The sequence below is a fragment of the Candoia aspera genome, chromosome 3 (assembly GCF_035149785.1).
Source record: "Candoia aspera isolate rCanAsp1 chromosome 3, rCanAsp1.hap2, whole genome shotgun sequence".
Lineage (NCBI taxonomy): Eukaryota > Metazoa > Chordata > Lepidosauria > Squamata > Boidae > Candoia > Candoia aspera.
In genome coordinates this window covers 159813666-159838399 of record NC_086155.1, presented here as the reverse complement: position 1 = coordinate 159838399, position 24734 = coordinate 159813666, and the positions used below count along the sequence as shown (strand labels likewise).

Below are 24734 nucleotides of genomic sequence, written 5' to 3'. Positions count from 1 at the left end.
TTATCCTTATTATGCTATAAACATTTCTATGATTATCAGACTATTGCTCATTTTAAAGAAATGATAAGACACGGTGCAATTTTACTGTAAACTTTATTAATATGACATGACTTTTTTTTCCTAATACATCCAGTTTTTACCAAAAATGACAGTTCTGGAATGTTTATTGATAAGTAAGCAAAGTTAAATCAAAGAAAACACCCAAACACCACAGTTAACTAGAATGTTCTGAAGAGTTTTCTTCTTCCTCGCAATCTGAAATGATCCAATGTAGAACTTGTTTTTAAAAAGTCTCTCAAACTTTTGCTGGTTAACAAAGCCAACTTTCGTAGCTGCAAGGTCAGAAAAGATGTACTTACATATTTTTTATTGTATTTGCCATTATTTTAAGATCTGTTAGCAGAGCTTCACATACTCTAATAATCAGTCTATATATGATACATCATACTAATTGAAGGCATTTAGTTACCCAATCCTGGACATGTAATTTAGTGAACTGTTAAACAATTTTCCAAACGATGATACATTTTTTCAACCAGTATATTAACAGTATTTTTTTTAAAAAAAATCTATTCTTTTGTATATTTTTGTACATTCTTACTGAAATACATTCTGTCCGCCAAGCAGCCCGAACAGAAAGAAATAAATCTGAGCTTTTTCTGGCAATACAAAACACCAACTTTACGTTTCTCTAAATCTGCAGAGATTTAGACCAAGATTTTCAGCTCCTTACTTAAGATTGCAATATTTATTTATTCCAATTAAATAATTTGACAGGTGAAGCAGTTCATTATATTACTAAAGTAAAAGCAATTATACTTAAAAAAACACAGACTGACATAGTAAACAAACACAAATGTCCATTTCTTTCATAGAAAGAATTAGCTTAACATGTACTTATCCAAAACAAACAGTACAAGCATCGTTTCCCAACCCAACAGCATCTGCTACAAGATGAGCTCTATCAGAAAGTGAATACTAAGACAAAGTTTATCACTGATCAGCTCTAGAGTCACTGAGGTAAAATCCAAACTTAATATGTAATTGTTTGATAATGCTATCCAGAAACAGTTCAATAGATAATAAACAATCACAATGTTAAGAAATGTATATTCATTGCAAATGAAAGTAATGTTTGGATCAGGATGACTCAAGCACTATTTAAATTTAACAAAGAGCAGAATTCTGAGTGCATATAACTGTATAATGGAATTCTTTGAAAAACAATTTGGAAATTCTCAATATTCAAAAATAATATTTGAATATTCCAGTCCAACCACTTTATCACAGAAAAATTAACTTTAGATGACCTTATCATGGCCTTAAGGATTCACTTTATCAAAATGAACTTATAAACCATTACAGAAATGCAAAATAAATCACATTGCCCTTTGCAACGTAGAAGAAACACTACCACAACTTTTAACTTTAGAGAATGTTTTACTGAACTTTACTCTAGAAAAGTGCTTTATCAAATATGAAAATGAATATACTAATGAATTTGATACAGCACAATTGGCTGTGACTGATCAGAATTATATAATTGACTGTATATTGAGAATATTATTTTGTTAATCTTCCAATTAGATTTGTTTCAACTATACTATAGTGCAGCCCAATCACTGTTTATTTAATTGGAGTTAAGAATCTGTACACTAAGTATAATAGTGTAAAAAAAAAGGGGCAGACCTTGAAATTTCTACTTTTTCTCAGATATATTTTCTATGCAAATTCAGTAGAAAGTAAGCTATTCCCTCTATCACTGTGAAAGAGCTTGCTTAGCCCAATTTTACTGAGAGCCATATCTCCTTCCAAACACTACTACCAACTTAACCTAAACTCAAATCAGTAGCAAACCTGATGTTCAGTTTAGTAATTTATACCTGCAGAGAATAAGCAGCTTTGATACATCTACATGTTTCAGGGTGTCCAGAAAAAAACACCCACTCACAAGTGGTGCCTGCATTTATGTCTGTCCATTCTTAAAATCTGAGCTAAACTTAAAGATAATTTTTAAAATTACCTTGCTAGGACATAAGGGTAAAAACTTGCTAAATTTGCTGTATTACCTATAGACATGTCTCTTAATAGATATGTGTAGCAGTGAAAAACAGGTGATAGAACGTAAGAGAACTGGCTACTTAATCCAGAACTTTACTTATTTTTAGATTTACTGTGCAGCTAATATAAAATATTTAAACAGAACTGCCATTTATAGCTGTTTCAAAATAATTCAGACCTGCACCTTTTTTTATCAAATTGAAAAACCCAGGTACAGAGGTTCTGAAAAGCAAAATAGTAGTCCGTTTTAAAAATTGGCTATATGCATTGCCTTTTACTTAGAAAACAAGTTTGTCCCTGAATATTTTCTGTGTATGTTGCCTAGTAAGTTTTCCTTCATATGTAAACTAAATGTAATTAAGAAATGGCAACAACCACCATTTTGCAGCAAAGAAGTTCTTACCATTCTGTAGACCAGTGTTTCTCAGCCTCAGCAACTTCCACAGCCAATTCTGGGAGTTGAAAGCCACTCAACTTAAAGTTGCTGAGGCTGAGAAACACTGCTGTAGACTTTTAATCTCACATAGTAGCTTACAAAAGAAAAAAGTGCTGCAAGTCAAAGCTCAGGCAGCCCTTTCACACTGTGTTGACTTAAACTGCTAAAGGCAAACCCTCTTTAAGCAAAATTAAAAATAGCATTTCTGCTTTCTCTATTTTGACTAGAAGTAAAAAAATCAAGTACCTTACCCATTAACCACTACATTCTTAAGACACATATGGAGACTGAATGAGATTCTCAGTTGTTGCATCTAAAACAGTCTAAATGCTATTTTAAGTACTACCCAGAATTCTTACAGCAGGCCAAATGTAAATGCTACGAGTTCCACATTTTTTGTGTTTCATATATACTTGAAGATGAAAAGCTAAATTCCTCCATTTTCTTCACTTGATAATCTGCCACTTCAGAAGAACAGTTATTTTCCCAGTACCTTAAAAAATCAGTAAGCTTGAGTAAAGAACAAAGGAAATAGCTTTGCATTTCATTGGTTTGTATCAACGAATGGCTCTTCCTGCATTTAATAAGACATACAGTACCAAAAAAACCTCTCCAGAAAGGTCTGTGTGAGTAATGATGTTTAAGCTAAATCTTCCATATTCACTTCAGGAAGCAGTTCTCTCCAATAGCAAAAGGAGCTGAATTCTGGGCACGAAAAAGCAGAACTCTGTTCTTTATTAAGTAGTGGAAACAAATGTTCCACAAGTTCATTTAATCTGTAATACCTGTATTCAAAATAAATTAGAAGAACATTAATACATTATCTTATAGCACCATATCATGTATACATACTGCAAAGTATGCCCCACTAAGTTTAACTGTGCTTACTCAAAGAATAATCACAATAGCCTTAACAAATGCTAAATTCTTTTTTTATATATTTTTATTGAAGGTTTTAATTACAGTAGTAAAAATAAATACAAACTCAGAAAAATTTTAAAAGTGCAAAGAAAAAAAAGTAAAGGAAAAGGAAATACATAGAAAAGACAAAGAAAAAGAGAGAAAAAGTTTCAAAGAAGTGGCTTCTGATCTTAACAGCAGTTATAAATGCATTTTTATTTACTCTCTCCCACTACGTGTACATACTTTCCTTCTTTCTATAATCTACCCTTTCCAGTCATCAGATCCAAAAATCACAAGTTCATTTTTTTTCCAGCAACAAGTCCATAAGGGGTTTCCAGTCACTAATAAATGCAGTAGTTGATCTTCCTCTAAGCAAACAAGTCAATTTAGCCATCTCTGCTATTTCCATCATCTTTACCAACCATTCCTCCATTGTGGGTATTTCGAAGTCTTTCTATTTTTGTGCATATAATAGTCTTGCACCAGTAATCATATATAATAATATTCTTCCATGGCTCTTTTCTAATTATCTGTCCATTAATCCCAGCAAAAAAAGCTCTGGTTTCAGTTGAAAATTAATTTTTAAAATTCTTTGTATTGTAGTGTGTATTTGAACCCAAAATTTTCTGGCTTTTTTACAAGTCCACCAAGCATGGTAAAATGACCCTAACAATTGCTAAATTCTAATGTCTGTTTGCACGCATGTAAACACAGTGTTCACACAGTGAACACAGAGTATTGACAAATCCATTTATTAATCAAAATTGCCAAGGCTCACCATCCTAGAACTCAGGATAACAGCAAGGTGAAAACAGAGCTTTCCCAGTGCCACCTTGGAGGTAGATATGTACAGATTTATCACAGGTACCTAAAGTGAATTTAAAGAAACCATCTGAAGAAGTTCAGCTACAAGTTAAAGGAAAAGCAACAATCTAGGTAGTGGGCAAAGAGAATCAAAAACCTGGAAAACCCAGGCATCAGAGCCAATCAAAAGCAAGAAGATTCCTCTCCTGGGCTTTTAAAAGGTGCCCGGGGGTGGGGGGGCAGATCTATTTTGTCTTTGCTCTGTGCTTTTCTCTCACAGGTGGAAGCAGCAGCTCATTCTCAGTTGGCTCAAAGTCATGTAGGCAATGCCCTAATTTCCACCAAGCTGGTACTTGGAAATTCAGGAAACTTCGTGCAAATTAGAATATTTATGCTATGGAATGTGTTGAGGTATTTTTCTTTTACTGTTTTATTTTGTTCTTGAGATACTGAGATAAGTCATGTAGGTTGCTATTTCCCTTTACCCTTTGGCCTTCAACTACCATTTAGTTCTTTACCCTTGATACACATAATAAGAATTGGCATTTTCTTGCTGAATTGGCCCTCTCATTCTAAAAGGGTTTTAACTTCAGTACACATTCTGAATACTCAGTTAAACTCCAGAAAAGAAAGGAAAGGAGAGGTGGGAGATTTTGCCATTTTCCTCCTCCTGGGTAAACTTGTGGAGAGAGCGAGCCTTTTTCTGGAATAAAATAGATAGTAGCAATATTTATTAAGTAGACTCTTCCTCAGAATTTATGGTAAGATGCAGGAAGGTTGTAGATGGGAGTATTTACAAACCCTCTTATGGAAGCCAAGAGGCCTAGTCCACCACATCTTTGTAAAAGCATGTGTAACTGTACCACACGTTGCTTTATGGCTCCACCAAAGTGACCCCCAAATCCCACGTAATAAAGCCATTCCAGTAGGATACCAGGATCAATGGTATGAAAGGTACTGAGAGATTCAGGAGACACTCCCTATTTCATTTCCCCAGAGAAGACCACTCATCATTGCATCCAAGACTCTTTTGACCCCAATCCGGGCCTGAAATCCAACGAAAATAGGTTTAGATAATGTTTTCATTCAAATGAAGCTATCACCCACTATTCTTTTTTTTAATAGTAATTTTATTAAAAATTACAATTGCAAAGGTAAAAACTAATGCAAACTAAAAGAAAAGAAAAAAGAAAAGAAAAAAAAAAGAATATAGTAAAGAAAAAGAAAAATATATAAAGAAATGACTTCCTCCTTCATCACAAGTACAAACAATTTTAGTAATTTATCACCTTCTCTTAAAATACAGCAAATGATCTCTTCTTCCCATATCCCATCTCTTATTCATAAACAAATCCTTAAAGCCTTGTCATTTCAATCTTGGTCAGCAAAAGTCCATTAAGGGTTACCAGAGATAAAACATATCTATTTTAACCTTGTTCAAATAAGCCAATTTTATATTCCTTCCTTTTACATTTAACAATCTTGATCTTTATTCCCTTCACATAATGTCCTAGAACTTGATTTCTTTTCCTTTTTTCTTTGTCCCTTCTCACAAAATTCTTCAAAGCTTTAACAAGCCTCTTTTGTAAATCCAATATAGGAAAACTATCTAGGCCACTCTCTTATCCTTTTTAATTATTAAGACATCAGCCAGTTCCTTTTGTATGTCCAGTGTAGCATCTTTTTTCCTATCATTCTTGTAGCCTGTCATTTTTAAATTTCAGATCCATCTCAATCTTGTCAGGTAAAATTTTTTCCTCTTCATAACATCTTTTAAACACAGTCTATCTATAGAGGCAGACACTCTTAAAATTAACTTCTGGATCCATTGTTCAAAAATATCCTTCAATATGTCAGTGTTAAAATATTTTAAATTTGTATTAGTAAGTCAAATTTAAGTGTTCTTCTCCTTTTATTGTAATATTTAGTTCCTTCTGGTTCCCTCTAGTGTTCAACCTTCAAAGTCTCATCCTATCATTTTTTCTTTAAAGAATTCAAAACAAAAATTTTCTCACAGGAAGGAGTCTTATAATTCCAAAATCTTACTTCAAATCCATCTGGACCCTTATTCCATTTGTAACTTTGCAAAATCAGAGTTCTAATCATTGTTTTGCTGTTTATTCACACACACACACACACACACACACACACGCTGTTATATCCTTAAACTTGTATTTAAAACTTCTTTTACTAAAGATTGAATAAAACCCAGCCGGTGTTTTCAGACTTGTTGATCCAAATGTTCCTAATAGCTAAAAAGCAGTTAACAAGCAATTTCCCAAAGTGATTAGAAAAGGAAATATGTGAACCCAGTGTCCTTTTGAAGGCACCGACTGTGGTTTGAGCAAGATGGCTATTCCCTCATCTCCCAGAACTCTAAACCTGCCAGAGACTACTGTCTTTCAATCTCCTTGTGAGGAGAAACTATCTGGAGCACTTGTGGGTGATCTCAAGTCCTCTCCTTATCCAAAGAAGAATTACAAAGAGCTGGTCTACTCACCAGCTCTTCATTCCATCGTGGTCATCGGCTCTGCTTTTAGCAGAACCGTCTTCAGTTCTCCATGTTTTCCTTGGAAGTCACTATTACCCACCCACTATTCTTAAGATCATTCTGCTTAGAAATGCACTTCTTTAACCTATAGGTCAATTTGACTACGCATTTTAAATTCATAACAACCATGACTTCACATAACATTGTAATCCTGCCCAATCAATTCAATCTGTTTTCATTCAGGCTGTTTTAAAAACCCTATACTTACGAAGACTTGATTCCTTTTGTTTGTTCCTGGATAAGTTCACCCTTTGGGTTAACTGTGAATATTCTGCAGTCTGGAACTCCAACTTGCATATAGGCAAAGACATCCTGCAGACAAAAAGAACGTCACTGCATCTCAGTCTATAGCAGATGATGCCAATTTTGTTATTTATCAACGTTATACTAAATCACATAGGGGCTCACAATCACACAGTTCTAAAGTTGGTTAATTTATAGAAACTTAGGAAAGTTTCCTAACACATCTCCATTAAAGCTTCCTAAGTGCATTTCCAGAAGATATTGCTGATAAATGTAAGTTCTAAAATTTCTACCCTCCCCAGTCTTCATATCCAAAATATTATGTCATATCCCTCAACCTTGAAAAAAAATGAATTGATTGGGAAAGCAACCATCAGCTAAAGACCTGAGTCCAAACAAGGATATGATTAGAAAATTTGGCTTCTATTTGCAATAATATATGAAGGCTATTCTTGTTTGCCACCCAAAACGCCTTCTGGTAGATGGGTGGCTATATAGGTTTGTTTAATTAATTAATGAGGCAGAGAAAATCAAATAAAGAGAAGGCCCTAATTTTTTTAAAACCGCACTACCAACAGAGAAAAAAGATAGTGACTATATAGTGAAGAAAAACTAGATATATTACAGTGATTGAAATAAAATGACAAAAGAAAAACATATTTAACAGAAAAAAATCCATATAATACTAGATTTTAAAAATCTGAAGGTTCTTTAACTCATTTGATTAGGTTTTGTCCAGCCTTGTTTTGGTTTGAAATCACTACATATGCCAGTACTATTTTGGGAAGAAGTATTATACTTAAGGAGCTCAGTGTGATACTGAATTATATTCCCAAACATGGAATTTATCATCTCATGAAAAGCTTTGGCTCTATAGAGTTTGTGTCACAACAAAGAGTGAATTTTATGTAACTGAAAAGAAACTTACTCTCCTCATTTTAAGGAATGGATCTAGGATATGAGTTTGTTATGTACTTTTGAAAAATATCTGTGTTCTAAAAATGAGGAAATGCTGTAATACATTGCTATAGAGTCTAGATTTAATGATAAGCTTAAAAGACTGAATTAACTTTACAGCTAGTCCTTGCTTAACAAACCTAACTGGGACTGGCAACTCTGTCACTAAGCAAAGTGGTTAAGTGAGACATCATGTGATCGCAACTTGCAACCTCCTGCTGGCTTCCCCATTGACTTTGCTTGTCATGATCACGTGACCACAGGATGCTGCGACTGTCATAAATGCACAACAGTTGCCAAATGTCTGAATCACAATCATGTGACTGCAGAGATGCTGCAACAGTCGTAAGTGCAAGGACAGGTCGTAAGTCACTTTTTAAAGCACCATCGTAACTTCAAACAGTTGTTAAACAAATGGTCATTAAGTGAGGATTACCTGTATCTTATTATCTATAGGACAGAGGAAAGTCATTAGACATAGAATGAAAATTGCCCAATTTTGCCAGGTATTTATATGTATCCTTCCATAGTAGGCACTTGTCTTGTAACAATTAATAGTTTCATTTCAATAATGTAGTTTAAAAGGAAAAAACAGTAGATTCATTGTAGGATGATGCAAACTTACATTGGGTCTGTTCCCAAAAGCAGCATAAAAAGGCTGTTCACATGGAGCAAATAAGTTCTTAATATCATTTAAACATTCAATTTTGAATTTCTCTGGCTTCTTTTCTATTACTTCCCTGCAAGGAGAAATATGAAACATAATTATTTCCACTTATAGTCAGCAATTTTTTATGAAATATAGAAACATTTTTTTTATATATTAAGTAAGCTATAAATATTCTACAAATGATAGGGGCACTTTGTATTTTTGAAAATTTAAAGGAAAAGTAATGTATCAACTTAAAAAGATGTCAAATGAAAAATAATGTTTTTCATATGAAAGAGCCAATGCATAGCATCACCAATTTAAAAGTAAGGCAGAAACAATGGAAACTTATGCTGTTGGTAGAGAGCTGCTGCCAATCAAACAGATTGAGTTGATACTCTTATCTGTTATTTATTTTTATGTTTAATTTTATGTTGTTTGTAAGCCACTCAGAGCCTTCAGAAATGGAGTATCATACAAAGTGAATTAATAAATATAGATATTGCATATGCTTCTGAATTAGTTGAATGTGAACAACTCTACGCTGGCTCGCCAAGATAATCTCTAGATTAGAGATGTGAGCCTGCATAGAATAATGCAAGCATGTTTGGCATAAAATTGGGCTTTGATTCTTGCTTCTGCATACTGGCTAAAATGTGCCAAATTGACTGGTACTATCAGCAGGAACTGTTGCAGGTGGCAAAGGAGGACCAAGCCTAGAAACTTATTTTCTATCTAACCCATTTCAGTAAAAATCGCATTGCAAAAACCTCAATTGACTGAAACCATGATAAGCAGTGGAAGTCTGTATCTAGATAATGTGTTCTCAAGAACATCTGACTATCTACGGTGACAACTGTAACATATGGAAGCCTACAAAACTTCTGTCTGTTGTATCAGCTATTGTCATGAATCAGAAGGAAAGAAGGTTGGTTCATGAAACTAAGAGAAAAGAGAAAGGATGTAACTGATTGGAATGAAGATGGTTTGATCTTGTAGAGTGGAATTAATGAATCACGGAATTATAAATGAAAGGGCTAAAATGTGTATCAGAAAGCATGAACTGATGTCATCTAGGAAACCACAGATAGCTAGTTGAATGTTATGTTCCTTTGAATGGTAATAAGGGAAGAATCAGTTACAAGTTTTGGAAAAACTATGGAACATTCTAAATAAAGGCAATTCATGGAAAAAATACTTTGGTAGGTAAAATAAATAGATGTGGGAATAAGATGAGAGAATATAGAAAAAGCTACTGGACCATTCAAAGACCCTGGAAGGAATGAGAATGGTGACTGCTGAGTATCTGTTTAGAAAAAGATATGTATGCTTCAAACACATGGTTTAAAACGTAAGTCTTCATGAGTCATCAATCGTAAGTAAATGAGCAAAGGAATGAAAATAAACCTAAAAGCATGATTGATGTTTCTGTTCAACTTACTGGCTTTTAATATAAAACCATATCTAACTGAAAGCACACATTAAAATAATGCCATCATGATATCATACCAGAATAAATGATGGAAGCAATTCTTGCAGTTCCTGAAGTTATATCCCACAACACCCTAAATGGTCAGAAATAAGATATATTTTGCTTATATACCTATGAAAAGCAGAAAACAGGCTGCTAGGTGACAACATCAAAGGGCCCTTGGGTAAAATTGTTCCTTTATCATTGACCCAGTGTAAGTATCCTCTTGTCATATCTGCCATTCCAATTGCACGAGCAGAGCAGTACAGAAACTTGTAGCCATTCCTAGGAAAGAAAGGGTTTGTTAATATTCTAGATTATGACAATCTTGTCTGACAAAGCAGACCTGAAAACAGTGAAAACTCCTTCTTTGATTAGTAATGATTGTGCATTTGCAAAAATAAGGCAATCTTTTTTTACCCTTTCAACCAGTAAAAAAGAAACAGGTTTAATACATTAAATCGATATCTTTAAATAATTTATATGCTTCATTTTACTCTAGGATAACTTTTGTTCATTTTGAAATGCTGCAAGAAACTGAGCCCATTATTGTTCAGGTTGCCTTTTCTCTCAAATTTCTGCAGAAGCTACTTTTTCATACATCACATTGCTCCTTCAGCTAACACAAAAAGATGAACCTAAAGGTCTTCTTTCATGTTTCTGAGTAGTAAAACCTCTTGCATACAGAATTTATAACAAGGGTAGATAATACAGTTCCTGAAACTCTACAAAATAAATTCAAAACATACTGATACTCTCGTATTAGAATTCTGGGGTGGGGAAAGAATCAACTGAATGAGATTGCACCCTGAAGTCTGGATCTGTCAAGGCTGACAACCTGTGATTTACAGCATACAATGATACTACTGTATCGTGTATATGATATCCAGCATTTACTTCTTCATATATCATAAGTGTACCATACAGTATATAATCTTCGGATTCCATGTTAGCATACAGAAATGGAATGAAAAAGGTTATAAACACAACTCAAACACATAAATTATTTTACAGGCATTGATACTTACTCATTAATAGAATGATAGAGTTTTGCAATACCCTGATGAGTCCAATCTTTGCCAAGCTGTGGTAGAATCTGTCCTAAAGCATCAGACCTAAACCAGGAACAAATAAAAACAAAAAACCAATGGTTTTAATCAACTCAGATATTATAAAGCTACACCTGACAACTCCTGACCAAATTTATTCTTCTGATTAAGCTGGCTTTCTCTTGCCTAAATCATCAGGTCAAGTACTTCAAACACTTGGACAGAATTAAAAGGATGGGGCAGGCAAAATAAGATTTAGGGAAAGTTGTTTTCAGTGACAACTATTCAAAATGTATCTACTGGAAACAAATGAATTTTAACATCACTGTAGAGTTTCATCAGAAGGAAAACGGTATTTCAGCTTACTTGGTTATTGTCCCATCAATATCAGAAATGATTATTTTGTCATTCCAGTTCCATAAATATATTGTCCCAGCACAACGGCAAGTTCCTTGATACTGGGTTGTAATGCTGAACACGACATCATTTGGTCCATCTCTAAGCTTCAGTTTCTCCTTTATTGTGAACAGGCATAAAAATGGTAATTAAAAATAATGTTCATTTTCTTTTCAAATTATTTTACATTTCAATATTGAAAACTGCAATTTGAAAATACATTGAATTATTAAAGTTAACATGAGTTCCAGAATTTCTACAATAATTTATAATCCTTTGTGGAAAGTCTACCAAGTCTGACTATAAACCAGTTAAGCCAAAAGATAGGAACTAATTTTTCACGAATTATTTGGTGAACATATAAGAATGGATAGAAGTCTCATCCCAATAAAAATAGAAACATTGTGCCAATATCTGCTTCCGCAATTTAAATGATGAATCCCTGTACAACATGGGCTAGAAGCAGAAGCACAATACCCAATTATGCAACATGTGGTCTTTATCCTGGTTATCAGGTGCTTCTTATATGCAATTCAACTACCCAGCTTCTAAAGATCTTGGGAGTTATGTTAGCATTATTTTTCAAACAGTGCAGGCCTTACTAACAGAACAGTAATAAGATGCAAGGTAGTCTTAACTCTAAAAGAATATTAATAGTAGACTGATGTACAAGAAACACTATTCTTTTAAAATCTGTTTCTGGTTTTGTATTTCATTCAGCACAACACTGAGATAAAATTAAATATTAGTACCAATTAAGTACTATTAATTGATAGCATTAATACTATTTTAAAATAGTCCATACATTATATGATAATATAACCCAAATACTATTAACATTTAACATCCTATCAATGCTATTAGGCATTATTACTAATTTTCCAATTAAAAAACAAATTGAGAATTACTTGAAATATAGTTCATGTCAAATCTTTCTAAGGATCAAAATCCAAATAAATCTTAATATTCTCAATTACATGGATGGGAAAAATGGTAACCTAGTACAGAAAGTTTTCACTGATTTAATCATTTCCTCAAAAACACTCAACTAAGTTTTGTTAAACTAGATTCATAATTATTTAATATTGGAGTAAAATAACCACTTACAATTTGATCTGAAGACAACCTAAGTGACTTTCTATAAGTAGTGTTCCCAGAGCTTGAATGTTCAAGTGGCATTGAATCTACTATTAAGGATTCTTTCATTTCCTGTGAACCTTCATCATCACTAGAAGATTCATCATCTGGAGGCCTAAGATGACATAGACATAGTAAGATGTACCAGCCTTTTCAGAGATTATTTAAATATAGTACCTGATATTTTGTAATATATAACAGCATATTTGGATAAAACATTTCAACAGGAAGCAGCATTTTTATTACTCTAAGGGAAAACCAATTTAGACACATCAATTTTTTTTGCAACATAACATGATTATTTGTTCTGAAGAAAGCTCTCAAAGATACTCCTCTAATCTCAGTGGCTTAATTTAAAAGCCATTTTTATAGCATTGCTTCTATTTAAGCCTAGCTAAGATATTGTTTACTCAAATGTATTCAAGTATATAGAACTTCTACAGTTGTTAAGATGTTTGACTAGGACCTGGGAGATCCAAATTCAAGTTGATCCTTAGTCATGGGAGCTAACTGAGTGACTTTGGGTCACTCATTGTCTCTCAACCAAATTTTTAAATTCTGAGTTTTAGGGGAAAAAGACTGGCACACTGGCCAAAATATTCTATTTTGAAACAGAAAATAATGACGATGGAGTATTATGATGAAATTTTCTTACATGGATTCAGATCACTAGTCCATCCAGCTCAGAATTCTCTATACCAATTGGTAGCAGCATTTCAGGGTTCAAGACCGGGATTTTAAAAGTGTTACCTGCACATTCCACAGACTGAGGGTAAAGCTCTCTATGAAGAGCTCTTTCAATGGTCTACAACCCTTCCCAAATATTAAAACAATATGGCAAAAAAAATTCCTATTTCCTGGAAAGGCAAGATATTGTCTTTAAGCACAAATTTATTTCAAAGCAACATACTGGCTTTCAACTTGTTCCTTTATAGTTGTTGATTGGTCATTTTTTGGAGCCTCAGATTTCCCATCCTTTGTTTCTGGAAACTAGCATCAGAAGAGTATGTTAAGACCACATCATTTTGTATTGCCACCTGAACAGAAAGATAACTGTTGCATTTCTGAATCACATATCAATCTCGCTGCAAAAAGTTATAACAGCATCAGTATTTTATTTAGTCATTCGTTTAACATCACTCCTAAACCAAGAACAGGATGCAACATTTATCGAGCAGACTTCAAAGTTACTGCACAAATAACATACAAATGAATACAGCAAATTTTCAATTACACTGACACAAAAGTGTTTTATAGTGAGAAATAAAGTGATATGGCAGAATAGATTGCATTACCAGAATTATGACCAACAGCATTTTTACATTGTTGGTTGTAGTGGCTGATAATTACATTGAAATAAAATACTCCAATCAAAACTAAAGCAATACAATTGCTGAAAAAGGCCAAGCTAGGAGCTTTAAGAATGTTTGCAATTTCTTACGCTATACCAAAATGTGTAACTTTAACTTCTTCAGGTACCCTTATGGAAGTTTCCTTCTTGAGAGCTCAATGACTGCTGATAGCACCGAAGGAAAAATTTCATTAACATGTCAAGATGCGGAGTAAACAGTGTTAATAATAAATAGGGGAAGGGGAATATGACAAAGATGCATTGTGGCGTTACTGATGATGATGAGTTGATTTTTAATTGTCAGTTAAATGTCAGTTAAATATTGTCAGCTTCACTTAAAGCTGACATATAGTATTTCAATATTGCGAAGTATCAGACATAATATCAGCAGTTTGAAGTAATAAAATCACTGTCTACCTTCTAACCCACCCTGCCCCCCCTCAATCTAGCACAGAGCTCTGCAGCTTTGGTTAAAATGCAAATACAATTGCTCAATTGTTCTACCAAAAGGTTGTCTTTTTACAATCCACCTTAAAACACAGAAGACTTAGGTGGCATATATATAAATTACAAATAGTTTAAAATTAAATATAAACTGCATTAAACTAACATTAGAGAGTATGTGATACAAGTGACACAAAGTGAAAAATACATACAAATAAAAATTTACTCCAAACCTGAATGAGTTTAACCCAAATATCTGATGTATAAATCTTAGGATGTGACATCTAAACTAGCCTAGCATTTACAGCTGATGCGTTCTTTTTTACCTGCTTAATCAAACTGTCCTTTTTACGCCAGAACCACCACCTTCCAGACTTCTTCGGCATCTTGTCTTTAATCCAGGATTCAATTGTTGTCTAAACACAATAATATTTAATGTACATTCACAATGCCATCTTCTTTTTTGTAACAAACATAGCATGGTACCATGCAGACATATTTTTAATAATGTCATTGTTTGACTATATTAAACTTTCTACACATGCTTATCTTCTCTTTATGCAAATTTGGGGACAGATGTAAAGCCTTCATGGACTCTCTTTTCTTCCCTAGAAAAAGAGAAACAGCTCCCTCTGCCTGCCTCAAATACCAGTATTGCATATTGCAGGAGGACACTGCCAAATCAATCCCCACTAATCCCTGATAGTGTGTTCTGACTTGCAGATGATTCTTCTTCCAATTCACTGGGAGAAAAAAACTAGAATAAAGTATTCTTCTACAATTTAGAACTTGGAAAAAAATGGTCCAGCTGCATAAAAATAATGGGCAGGGCTGTATCAGTGGACCTCATTAAACATATCAAAGCATGCTGAAATCATACAGTTCCATCCATTAAGGTGTGTCTACGTGTGTGTGTGTGTGTTTTCATTCCCTTATTTGCAATTATTTAAATCATGTCCTTCACTTTCTTCTTTTTTGCATATTGTTATTTCTTATGTACAGTAATAAATGGGCTTAGGAAAAAAGTTCCAAATTACAAAAAGTGAAGCTGTTTTCTAAATTAACTGTTATATCAGGGAAGGGAGTGCAATTTTGAGGGATGATAATATTTCAATGGTGACAGCAGTTCAAGGCAGGGTATATGAGGCCACCTTAGATTTTTATACCCACAACACTGTATCAAGTGGTCTAGACTGAGATATAGCAACTAGGACAAAGCCTAGTTTTGAGTTCCATGGATAAATATGGATTTGAACATGGGGCTTCTTGGTTACCTTTCATATATTGTTTGCATAGGCATCCAGTACAAACTGCATTGTTGAACAATGACAAAATGTGCATCACAATGTCATGATGCACACCCCTGCCTTTTGCCCTTACATCCTAACATTTCATCATATGCCCCACCTTTCCTGCCCCCATCACACCATGTACACCAATAACTGTTTGTTCAGCTGGTATTTTTAGCTTCACAGAATTATTCAACATTCCTAATATCATTCTGGGTGTTTCCAGTCATAGAGATTGCCCCTTCTGAATACTTTCTTCTCCTGTGACTTTGGTATGTTTCTGCATCTATGATCTAATGTGGGTAGCCTGATATTTACTGTCATTAAATACCTGTGGTAAGCTTTTCTGGAACACCTGCAAGCTGAGAATCATGGGAGCAGCCAATGCCCAATTATAATACCTATTATAAACAGAATAGTTTATCATTATGAATATACTATACATTGTAAACAAAGTATTTTATTTCTTGTAATCTGTTCCCAGTTGCTTGGCAACTATAATAAAGACTGCTGCAATTCCTTATTATCTTCTCTGAATAAAATTGGATTTTAAATTTAAATTATTTTAAGGACAAGCATCCAATAAAATGACATTATCTATCAATACTAGCATAATACTAGTAAATACTAATACTAGTAAAACTAGCATAAAATAATTTAGCAATAGGAACAGAAGATTCAGATAACATTACCTGTTATATATCCTTATTACCAAGTTAGGATTATCTATAAGGCCTGGATTTTCAGCAAATTCATGATAAGTAATTATGTGTTCCATGAATTTTTCTGCAATGCAAAGACATTCCATCAACTGATTGAAACATGTTTCATCTTCTTTACAATCTCTTCATTTGGCTCCTCTTATATTATTATGCTCTTTTTGACACTGGGTATATTTTCATTCATTTGTTATGCTCTGTCTATACCTGCTGCATGCACCTTCTAGTACAGGGAAAAGCATATATATTCCATTGCAGCATTATGCATATCAACTACTTCAAGGAAGTAATGGGGAATGTGAGCATGTAACGCTAAAAAGTGCCTAAAATGATTTAATAAATATTTAAAATATGCATGCCACCCTTCAACACATTAATTAGTAAAAATAATGAAGAAAGGAACAGCTATCTGGAAGAAAGCTGCAAGTAAAAATCCATGAATAGCAGTGTGAGAAGAGGCACATTTAATTTCATAGTTCTCACAGTAAGAGTAAGTAACTATTTTCTTATTTTAATAAGTACTGGGGAAAGACATAATCAGATCTTTCCTATTTTTTAATAGCACTTCAGTAGAAGCCTGTACATTTCCCTTCAAGACATAACTCATTATCATCATGTTTTCAACTGTTTTATCTCTAATAACTCGACCATGAAAATTGATTGATTCATTACAATTGAGCCAACATGGATCACTTGTTAAAAATAAATTATTTTTAGTAGTCTCTTGTAGTAAGTGAAGTCCTATTCATGATTCCTATGTAATTACTTACTTCTGAAAGAAGACACAGTATCTGATTAAATTGGGGTTTCTCAACCAAGGTTCCGCAACAGGTCACTAGGGGTTCCCTGGGAGATTATGATTTATTTAAAAAAAATATTTAAAAAATTATTTCAAATTCAGGCAATTTCACATTAAAGAGGTAAGTTTCATTCTTTATTTTTAGTTTAAGAACACTGTTAATGCATATATACAGGCCTACACATGAAATGAATATAATAATTTTGTAACTCCTGGCCTATATTTGAGCCTGAATATTCAGGGGTTCCCAAGGCCTGAAAAATATTTCAAGGGTTCCTCCAGGGTCAAAAAGTTGAGAAAAACTGGATTAAATGAACATAAACTTTAGGAGATGCAGCATTTGGTTTTCTTGCACTTTTAAAAAATATCAATTATTTAGGAAATTATTTGCATTTCAAAAGTAAAATTATTTTGATATCAGGAATAAGAATGTTTTACTGGATGCAACATTTCTCCCAGCTACCTCACCACATTATTGCAATGCTAAAGCAAGTGTTCCATTAAACAACCAATTTCAATATAGAATTGAATTGGTTGTTTAGTGGAGCACATAGATTCCAAAAGATATTTGACAGCACACTTCTGACTCTTATTTAAAAGCCATTAGTTTCTAAGTTCTTGATTGCCTTTCTATACCTATCTGTTTAGCTCAATTTATCAATTATCTTGTTAAAATACAAACATTTTCATTATAGAATTATTACAGATAGTATCACAATCAGACTGCCATGCATAACATGATTGCCAGTCTTAACACTAAGGCTACTCTGACACAGAAATACACACTGATAGGTGGATACATTATTTTGGCAATTTTTTTAATAACTATTTACATGGCCTTACTGTATTGCACCAACTATAGGAACGTAATGTTCCTTAACTCACAGGCATTCATTTCTATTGTAAGGATCACAACATTCAAGGTAAGAGAACAACAAAAATATGTTAGTGGGATTCTCTCTTTGAAAGTTAGAGATAAACATATAATCAAACTGAATAAAAGTAATTATGATAGCAAGTTTCTATTTCTACATATTCAGTTCTAAAGTTTTATATCACAGGAAAGCAAACAGGGCAAAACACCTCCAGCAGCAGATACAACAAGGTATTTTACATATGGCACCTCTCAATAAGAAATTATCTTCAGAAAGAGAGCTTCTATCTAGTTTAGAAAGTTACATGACAGCACATCTTTTATAGCTTCATACTGCAGACTCCTATTCATTTGATTTCTCAAAATTATGTAAGTAATAATAGGATAATATACCTTTTATTCAATTCACTTGAATTTGAATAAAAGGTATATTTATCAAAGGGTAAAGGTATATTTATCAAAGCTAAATTTGATTTGATATCAAATTTATGAATTTGATATCAAATCAAATTCATTTTGTTTTTCAAAATTACGTAAGTAATAATAGGATAATAATATACCTTTAGATATTTCTCCATTTTCACTAAGACCTCCACAAAGAGATAATGTAACATCAGGCAAGTCCATTGCAGAATCAGACATACAGTCTGTACCACTGTCTGCAGCAGCACTTCCAACTGATTGTGGAGACTGGGAACCAGAGAAAGTATCAGACTCCAACCACTGTCTAGTACCTGGATCAGAGTCACTAAAAAAGCATAAAAAGAAGACTCTTACAACAACAACAACAACAACAACGGTAATAATAATTTATTAAACTTGCATGCTGCCCAACTCTCAACGACAACTCACAACAAAGAAATTACAATAAAATCAATAAAAAATAAAAATCATTTATATATAAATGTACAAAACTGACAAAAATAGAGCTTCTAAAACAAAAAAATTCATTAATGTTGTTTATACTGCTATTCCTAGTTATTTTGGATATTCATTATATTGTAAGTTCATAGAAATTATTTTATGCAATTAGATCAGAGGTTGATTTGTTCAAAGTCTTTTTCCAATGAGTGACCATTCAGCTATCAAGTATGGCACAAAGACTGCCACTGTCTTTTATTTTCTCAATTATTTGATAATCAGAGTTGCATTACAGGTAGCCCTTGCTTACTGATGGTAATTGCAACCAGAAACTCCATTGCTAATTGACATGGTCACAAGAGATGACATTATGTGACTGTGCCAATTTATGACAGCAGTTCTGGCAATCTCAGTTGCCATTGTTAGGAGAATCTCACATGGTTGCAGAGTCCTATGGTCATGTGATTGCCATTTGCAACCTCCTGCGGGCTTCCTCATTGACTTTGCTTGTTGGAAGCCGGCAGTGAAGGTTGCAAAAGGTGATCACATGACCACAGGACACTGCAACATTGTAATTGCAGGCCAGTTGCCAAGCACCCAATTGCAATCACATGACCATGGGGGCGCTGCAATGGCCGCAACTACAAAAACCCATCATAAATCCTAGTTCAGCACTGCCGTAACTTCGGAGAGTTGCTGAACAAGTGGATGTTAAGCGAGGACTACCTCATACTTTTGAACAAAGGAGCTCCACTGTCAGCTATGTCATTCTTAAAGGTCAGGGAGGACATTTTCATCCTCCATGAGAATATCTAATATTTTTTGTCTGAGAAGCTATGATGAATTAAAAACTTATTTTTCAAACTAGCCTAAGGTTTATTCATAAGTGTAAAGGAAAAGATCTATACTATTGAAAAGAACAATAACGGTGAAATATACAGCTGCTACTGAGAGAGATCAATTACTCAGTTTAAGATATCACAGTGTTGAGAAAGGCTTTTGAAGCTGGCTTTGATCCAATAATTTTTTTTAAAGATATTAAATATATGTACATTATCGAAATGTTTACTGTAAATATTTAAGTTTTTGTCAAATACCTTTTGGGAAAATAAAGAGCAGCAACCTCAGGTTCTAGAGCCTTCAGATCATCCAAATATATGTCATCAGGGCCTTGGTGCTGGCTTCTTTTATGTATCCCTGAAAAGAAAGAGTGGTGTTAGTCTGACCAGCTGAGGAATCTAAAAGACAGTAGAATCAGAACACTTAAAAAAAAAAAACCATCAAGGGGAATGCTTCTATAGGGGAAAAAAACCCTTAATTGTTAAATGTTTTGTCAATTAGAAGTTAACCAGCAGGCTAAGCAAGATGGTTCTACCTGATTTTGGATATTTTCTCTTTGAAAACTCTTTTGTATTCTATCCCATATTGCTCTAAAGAGCATCTGACTTCCCTCTGTTTAGGCTTATTAAGGGGATGAGATAGACATAGAGGAGATATGGCAGAGATAAGCAAAGTTTAAAATTTGTAATTTTGAGAGCACTTATAGTTATACTAACAAAATGAGTGCAGTGGGTAACTTGCTATCCACAAAGTGGCTGCCATCACAAAAGGTTCATTTACCGGAAGGCAAAACAGTTCCTAAGGATGTTCTCTACCATCCCAGTTAGAGCTTTCAAAGGCATTACTATAAATAAAAATAATACTAGATACTGGTGCTCTGCAGAATGTCTGCTTCCTACTTACATTTTTATTATTAAAAGTATCTAGAAAAATCAGGTGGGCAGAGACCCTAATGACTATTTGTGAGCACATTAATGCCTGGGACCACTATGCTGGCTATCCATGGTTAGGTAGAGGAATATTTCCTTCTGTAAGCGTTTTTATAGAAAAATAAATATACTATGTTATATGTGAAATCTAAATGCACATATCTGAGCTACAAATTCTTCTTTATGCTACTCTAAAAGAATGGTGGCTAGCAAAGCTACAACATACATTTGTTGCTTACCTCTCAAAACTGGTTATATATCTGAAAGCTAGGAAAAACAGAAAAGTATTTTAAAATGTTACCAACATTTTAAATTAGTTAAAGATGTATACCTTTTTTCTTAGATGGAGAGTCAAGTTTTGTTGGTGGCTTAATTTCTGATGGTGACTCCACCAGTGGGCTGGGGAATGTATCAGAATCTAAGGTAGGAGAATGCTCAAGGATTTCCAGAACAGGCTCTGTTACTGCAGAAGCAAGTCTGTCTTTAAGATCTAGCTCTTTAAGTAGCGGATGTGTTCTTGGCTCAGGTTTTAAAACTGTACAAACTGAATCATTCACCAGAATATCATCTTCAATCGTATCATTGCTGGATATAACCCTAAAATGAGTCTTCTCTGATGGAGTGATGGTAGCTGTTCTAGGATGTTCCAGTTTTTCCTTCTTGCTTATCTGAAAAGGAAAGCATCCTTTTTCTAAAATAGCTCATTCATCATTAGTGTTGTTTAATTAACATCTTACAATTTGTGAGAACTGATCAGACCTTTAGATTAGCGAATCTAGAATTATGTTTGACTATGATGACCTATCATAAAATAGATTATAGAAAATACAGATATCTTGTTTGTCCCACTTTGGATATGAGGTTTATTCCCATAGTCCTTTATTATCTTTTTCAGTAAAGTTTTCTCCCTCTTCATGCTTTTGAAATAGATACAGTACTATGGCAATGTATTGGCTCAACAGGAGGCAATCTCATATGAAGAACCAAATCACTGATAAAAGTATAACTATTTTTCCCATGCTGTCAATGGGAAATTTAATCAGTGGAAAAACCTGCGATAACATACAAGCTGCCTGCACTTTAACTCAGCCTCACAAAACTTACAAGCTATTGTTTCCTACCTGTATGATCTACGCATATTTTAAAAAGCATATTAAGATTGTTTTTAAGTTGTAAAATATTTAATATTTAATTACATAATCCAGTTTGAATTTTTTAAAAATACTTCCTATAATTTGAAATAGGAAAAACCAAGCACAGGAAGATTTCAGCAATTATGGGCCTCCGTGGTTAGCAAACTTCAGTTACGTACAACAACTACCTTTGCTTCGATTGGTACAACTACCTAAGCCAATATACCGAATACAGTAAATTTTTAAGAGCCAGATTTATGATGGGAATATAAAAAAAAGTCAAGAAAGAACTCTTAAAAGAAAATCCTACTATCCCCTGATGTTTAATTTTTTAAAAATGGTGAATTACAAAAAAGTCTGTATCTTGCCCTCCCCAAAGATAAATGGTTTATACAGTTAAGAAAAAAGCTAAATATATTATATTGATTAAAATAGTTTATTTTACTGTATAAAATAAGTGGGACAAAAGGAAGAAAACACTAGCAGAAAAAAATCCATTTAACTATAAATAACTATATATCAATTGTCAAGCTTCTCATTATTAGCCCCATATAAGTACTTATTTTAGTGTTTGCATGAACTTGTTTTATAACTTTTATGTAACATCTATATCTATATATCAGCAATTTATATGAGAAAAAAATGAGCAAAGAACAATTTCACACATAAAATAAATGAATTTATCACCATTCAAAATTCACATCAAAAATACAAAGTAAAACGTTGAATGTTCTCCCAGTGCTCTACTGATTTATAAACCATTCTGTACCTTAAATTCCACTATCTCCGTGAGATGCTCATATCTGTTTGTTGCTTATTCCAGAAGCAACAAACTTTCATGATCCCAAACTTCTCACTATTTTTACAAAACCTTATCGTATAAAATATAGTGATAGAAAATATGTGATGCAAGATCATCTTGTTACTCTATAGTTAGTTATTTCTTATATTTATATGCTGCCTCTTCCAGAAGCTCATGGTATATTTCTTCCATACTTATCAGTGAGTAAGTAATAAAACACAGAGGAACAGCTGCACGTAACATATTTTAAGTAAGATGTCCTAACAAGCCATACTCTGTAACTAAATGAATAGGTAATTCATTTAGTTAAAATAGAATCCACTAGGTGGCTCACACTGGGGTACTGGTAACATTTTCGATTCAAATGAAACCAAGCCTTCACCAGTGTTTGCTGCATAGATGAAGGCAGACTTTAATAACTTTTGAACCACTGCTCAGAACTTCACTAAGCAAAACATTCCCTGCAAGTCTAAATAAAATTCCAAAATTGAAACACCTGTATATTACGCCTGAAAAGCTGCAGTAAAATGAATCAGCACAACAAATTTTAGCACTATTTTACTTCTGTACTCACAGCAATTTATAACCAGCAGAATTACCTGAATTGCTCATAAAGGCAAAAGTTGGGCCTGGGGCTGGGGAGGGGGGCAGGTGTTGTTGCAGTGATCTTAACTAATACTCCTTTAGACATCTCATTTAAGAGATGTAGCTATTTTATAAAAGGACCTATAATGAACCACAAGAGGGAGCTCCTTTCATTTATTTCTTCAAAAAATTGTAACATTACTACTTATAAACATATTCCTACTGTATTATCAAAACTTTTCAGAAAACAGAATGATTTGCAAACAAGCTTACCTTGGTAGATGCAGGAAAGCCTCCCCATGTCCATTCCATGTGAGATTCTCCTCTAATAAGTAAGTTCTCTGTAGGTTTAACTTCCAGTTCTGAATCACTTTTAGGACAAGTTGGCTGGCTAAAACGGCTGTCAAAACAAAGTTGTATTTCAAGGCATTTATTGTACAAGGTTATACAAAGAATGTTCTCTAATTAACATTCAGCAGTAAAACAGAAAGCCAAGTTGGGTTTTTAGACTGCACTAGGAAATTAAAGTAAAATCACAGACAGACATTTATTTTCTTCAACATTTTTATTACGTTTTCCTGTTTTTCAGATTAAACGCTCTAAAAGTATACCTCAGTTCCAAAACTGCTTTACTTATAATCTCTTGCCAATATCCTTGTGTAACAGGTTTAAATGGAAATGACGTTGCATATTCAACAAAAATCTAGCGAAATCAGGAGAAGCCAGAATTCCTCTCAAACCAAGGGCTGCTAGTATTGATTCAATTATGTGAAGTGAAATGTTCAAAACCAGTTTGCATCTTCTCACCAGCACAACCTAACAGCTCAATCCTTTAGGTGTCTGTCCAGATAAGCCTCATTTCAGTTCAGAGGCACTTACTTCCAGTGCATATAGAACTCTTTTTTTCATAGACATAAAATAGATTCAAAAGCTAAGAAAAAAATCCACGCTATGATTGAAAATTACACCCAATTTCCAGTGCCATTTTACACTGCAATAAAATTTATTTTGGGAGGAGGATGGGAGATTGGCTACATTCCTGTTATTATCACCATTACTCTTTTGCTCACCCTCTCTCAATCTCATCAACATTAAGTAGAAAGGGAAATTGTAACTTTTTTTTGTTGCTTTTGCTACTGTTCATACATCTAGAAAGTGCAGCTAAAAGAGGACAATGTGCCTTGAAATGTGCCCTACACTACACATTTTGAATGTAATCATAGATGTCTCTCTAACCATGATGACTCAAAAATGATGAAGTATGTATCTTGATATCACAACATATGTTCTGTCCTTTCATACTTGCATTGCAACATCACACACATGTATGTAAGGGGCAGAGTTTGTGTCAAAACGTTACAATATATGTTTCCCCCACCCATGGACACTTATGCTGCTTATGAGTTAGCAAGGAAAGGGAAGCTGAATTCTAAGACAATTTTAGGATACAT

General features: G+C 33.7%; 1 protein-coding gene across 3 annotated transcripts in view; it reads right to left on the bottom strand.

Moving 5' to 3' along the window:
- Positions 1–24734, bottom strand: part of LPIN2 (lipin 2) — a 573775-nt gene that overhangs the window by 531911 nt on the left and 17130 nt on the right. Inside the window, exons 6-20 of one of the 3 annotated variants that reach the window (XM_063299146.1) lie at positions 23557–23683; positions 21095–21431; positions 20092–20191; positions 18694–18881; positions 16434–16527; positions 16073–16142; positions 14779–14868; positions 13568–13647; positions 12628–12772; positions 11491–11639; positions 11104–11190; positions 10208–10360; positions 8581–8695; positions 6964–7067; positions 952–3282 (exon numbers count right to left, since the gene is read on the bottom strand). In XM_063299146.1, coding sequence (XP_063155216.1) covers positions 3138–3282; positions 6964–7067; positions 8581–8695; positions 10208–10360; positions 11104–11190; positions 11491–11639; positions 12628–12772; positions 13568–13647; positions 14779–14868; positions 16073–16142; positions 16434–16527; positions 18694–18881; positions 20092–20191; positions 21095–21431; positions 23557–23683 — 1984 coding nt within the window. In that variant the 3' untranslated portion in view covers positions 952–3137. Of the gene's footprint in view, positions 1–951; positions 3283–4635; positions 6048–6963; positions 7068–8580; positions 8696–10207; positions 10361–11103; positions 11191–11490; positions 11640–12627; positions 12773–13567; positions 13648–14778; positions 14869–16072; positions 16143–16433; positions 16528–18693; positions 18882–20091; positions 20192–21094; positions 21432–23556; positions 23684–24734 lie in introns of those variants that run through there. The other 2 variants (XM_063299147.1, XM_063299149.1) reach the window with 2 other exon arrangements.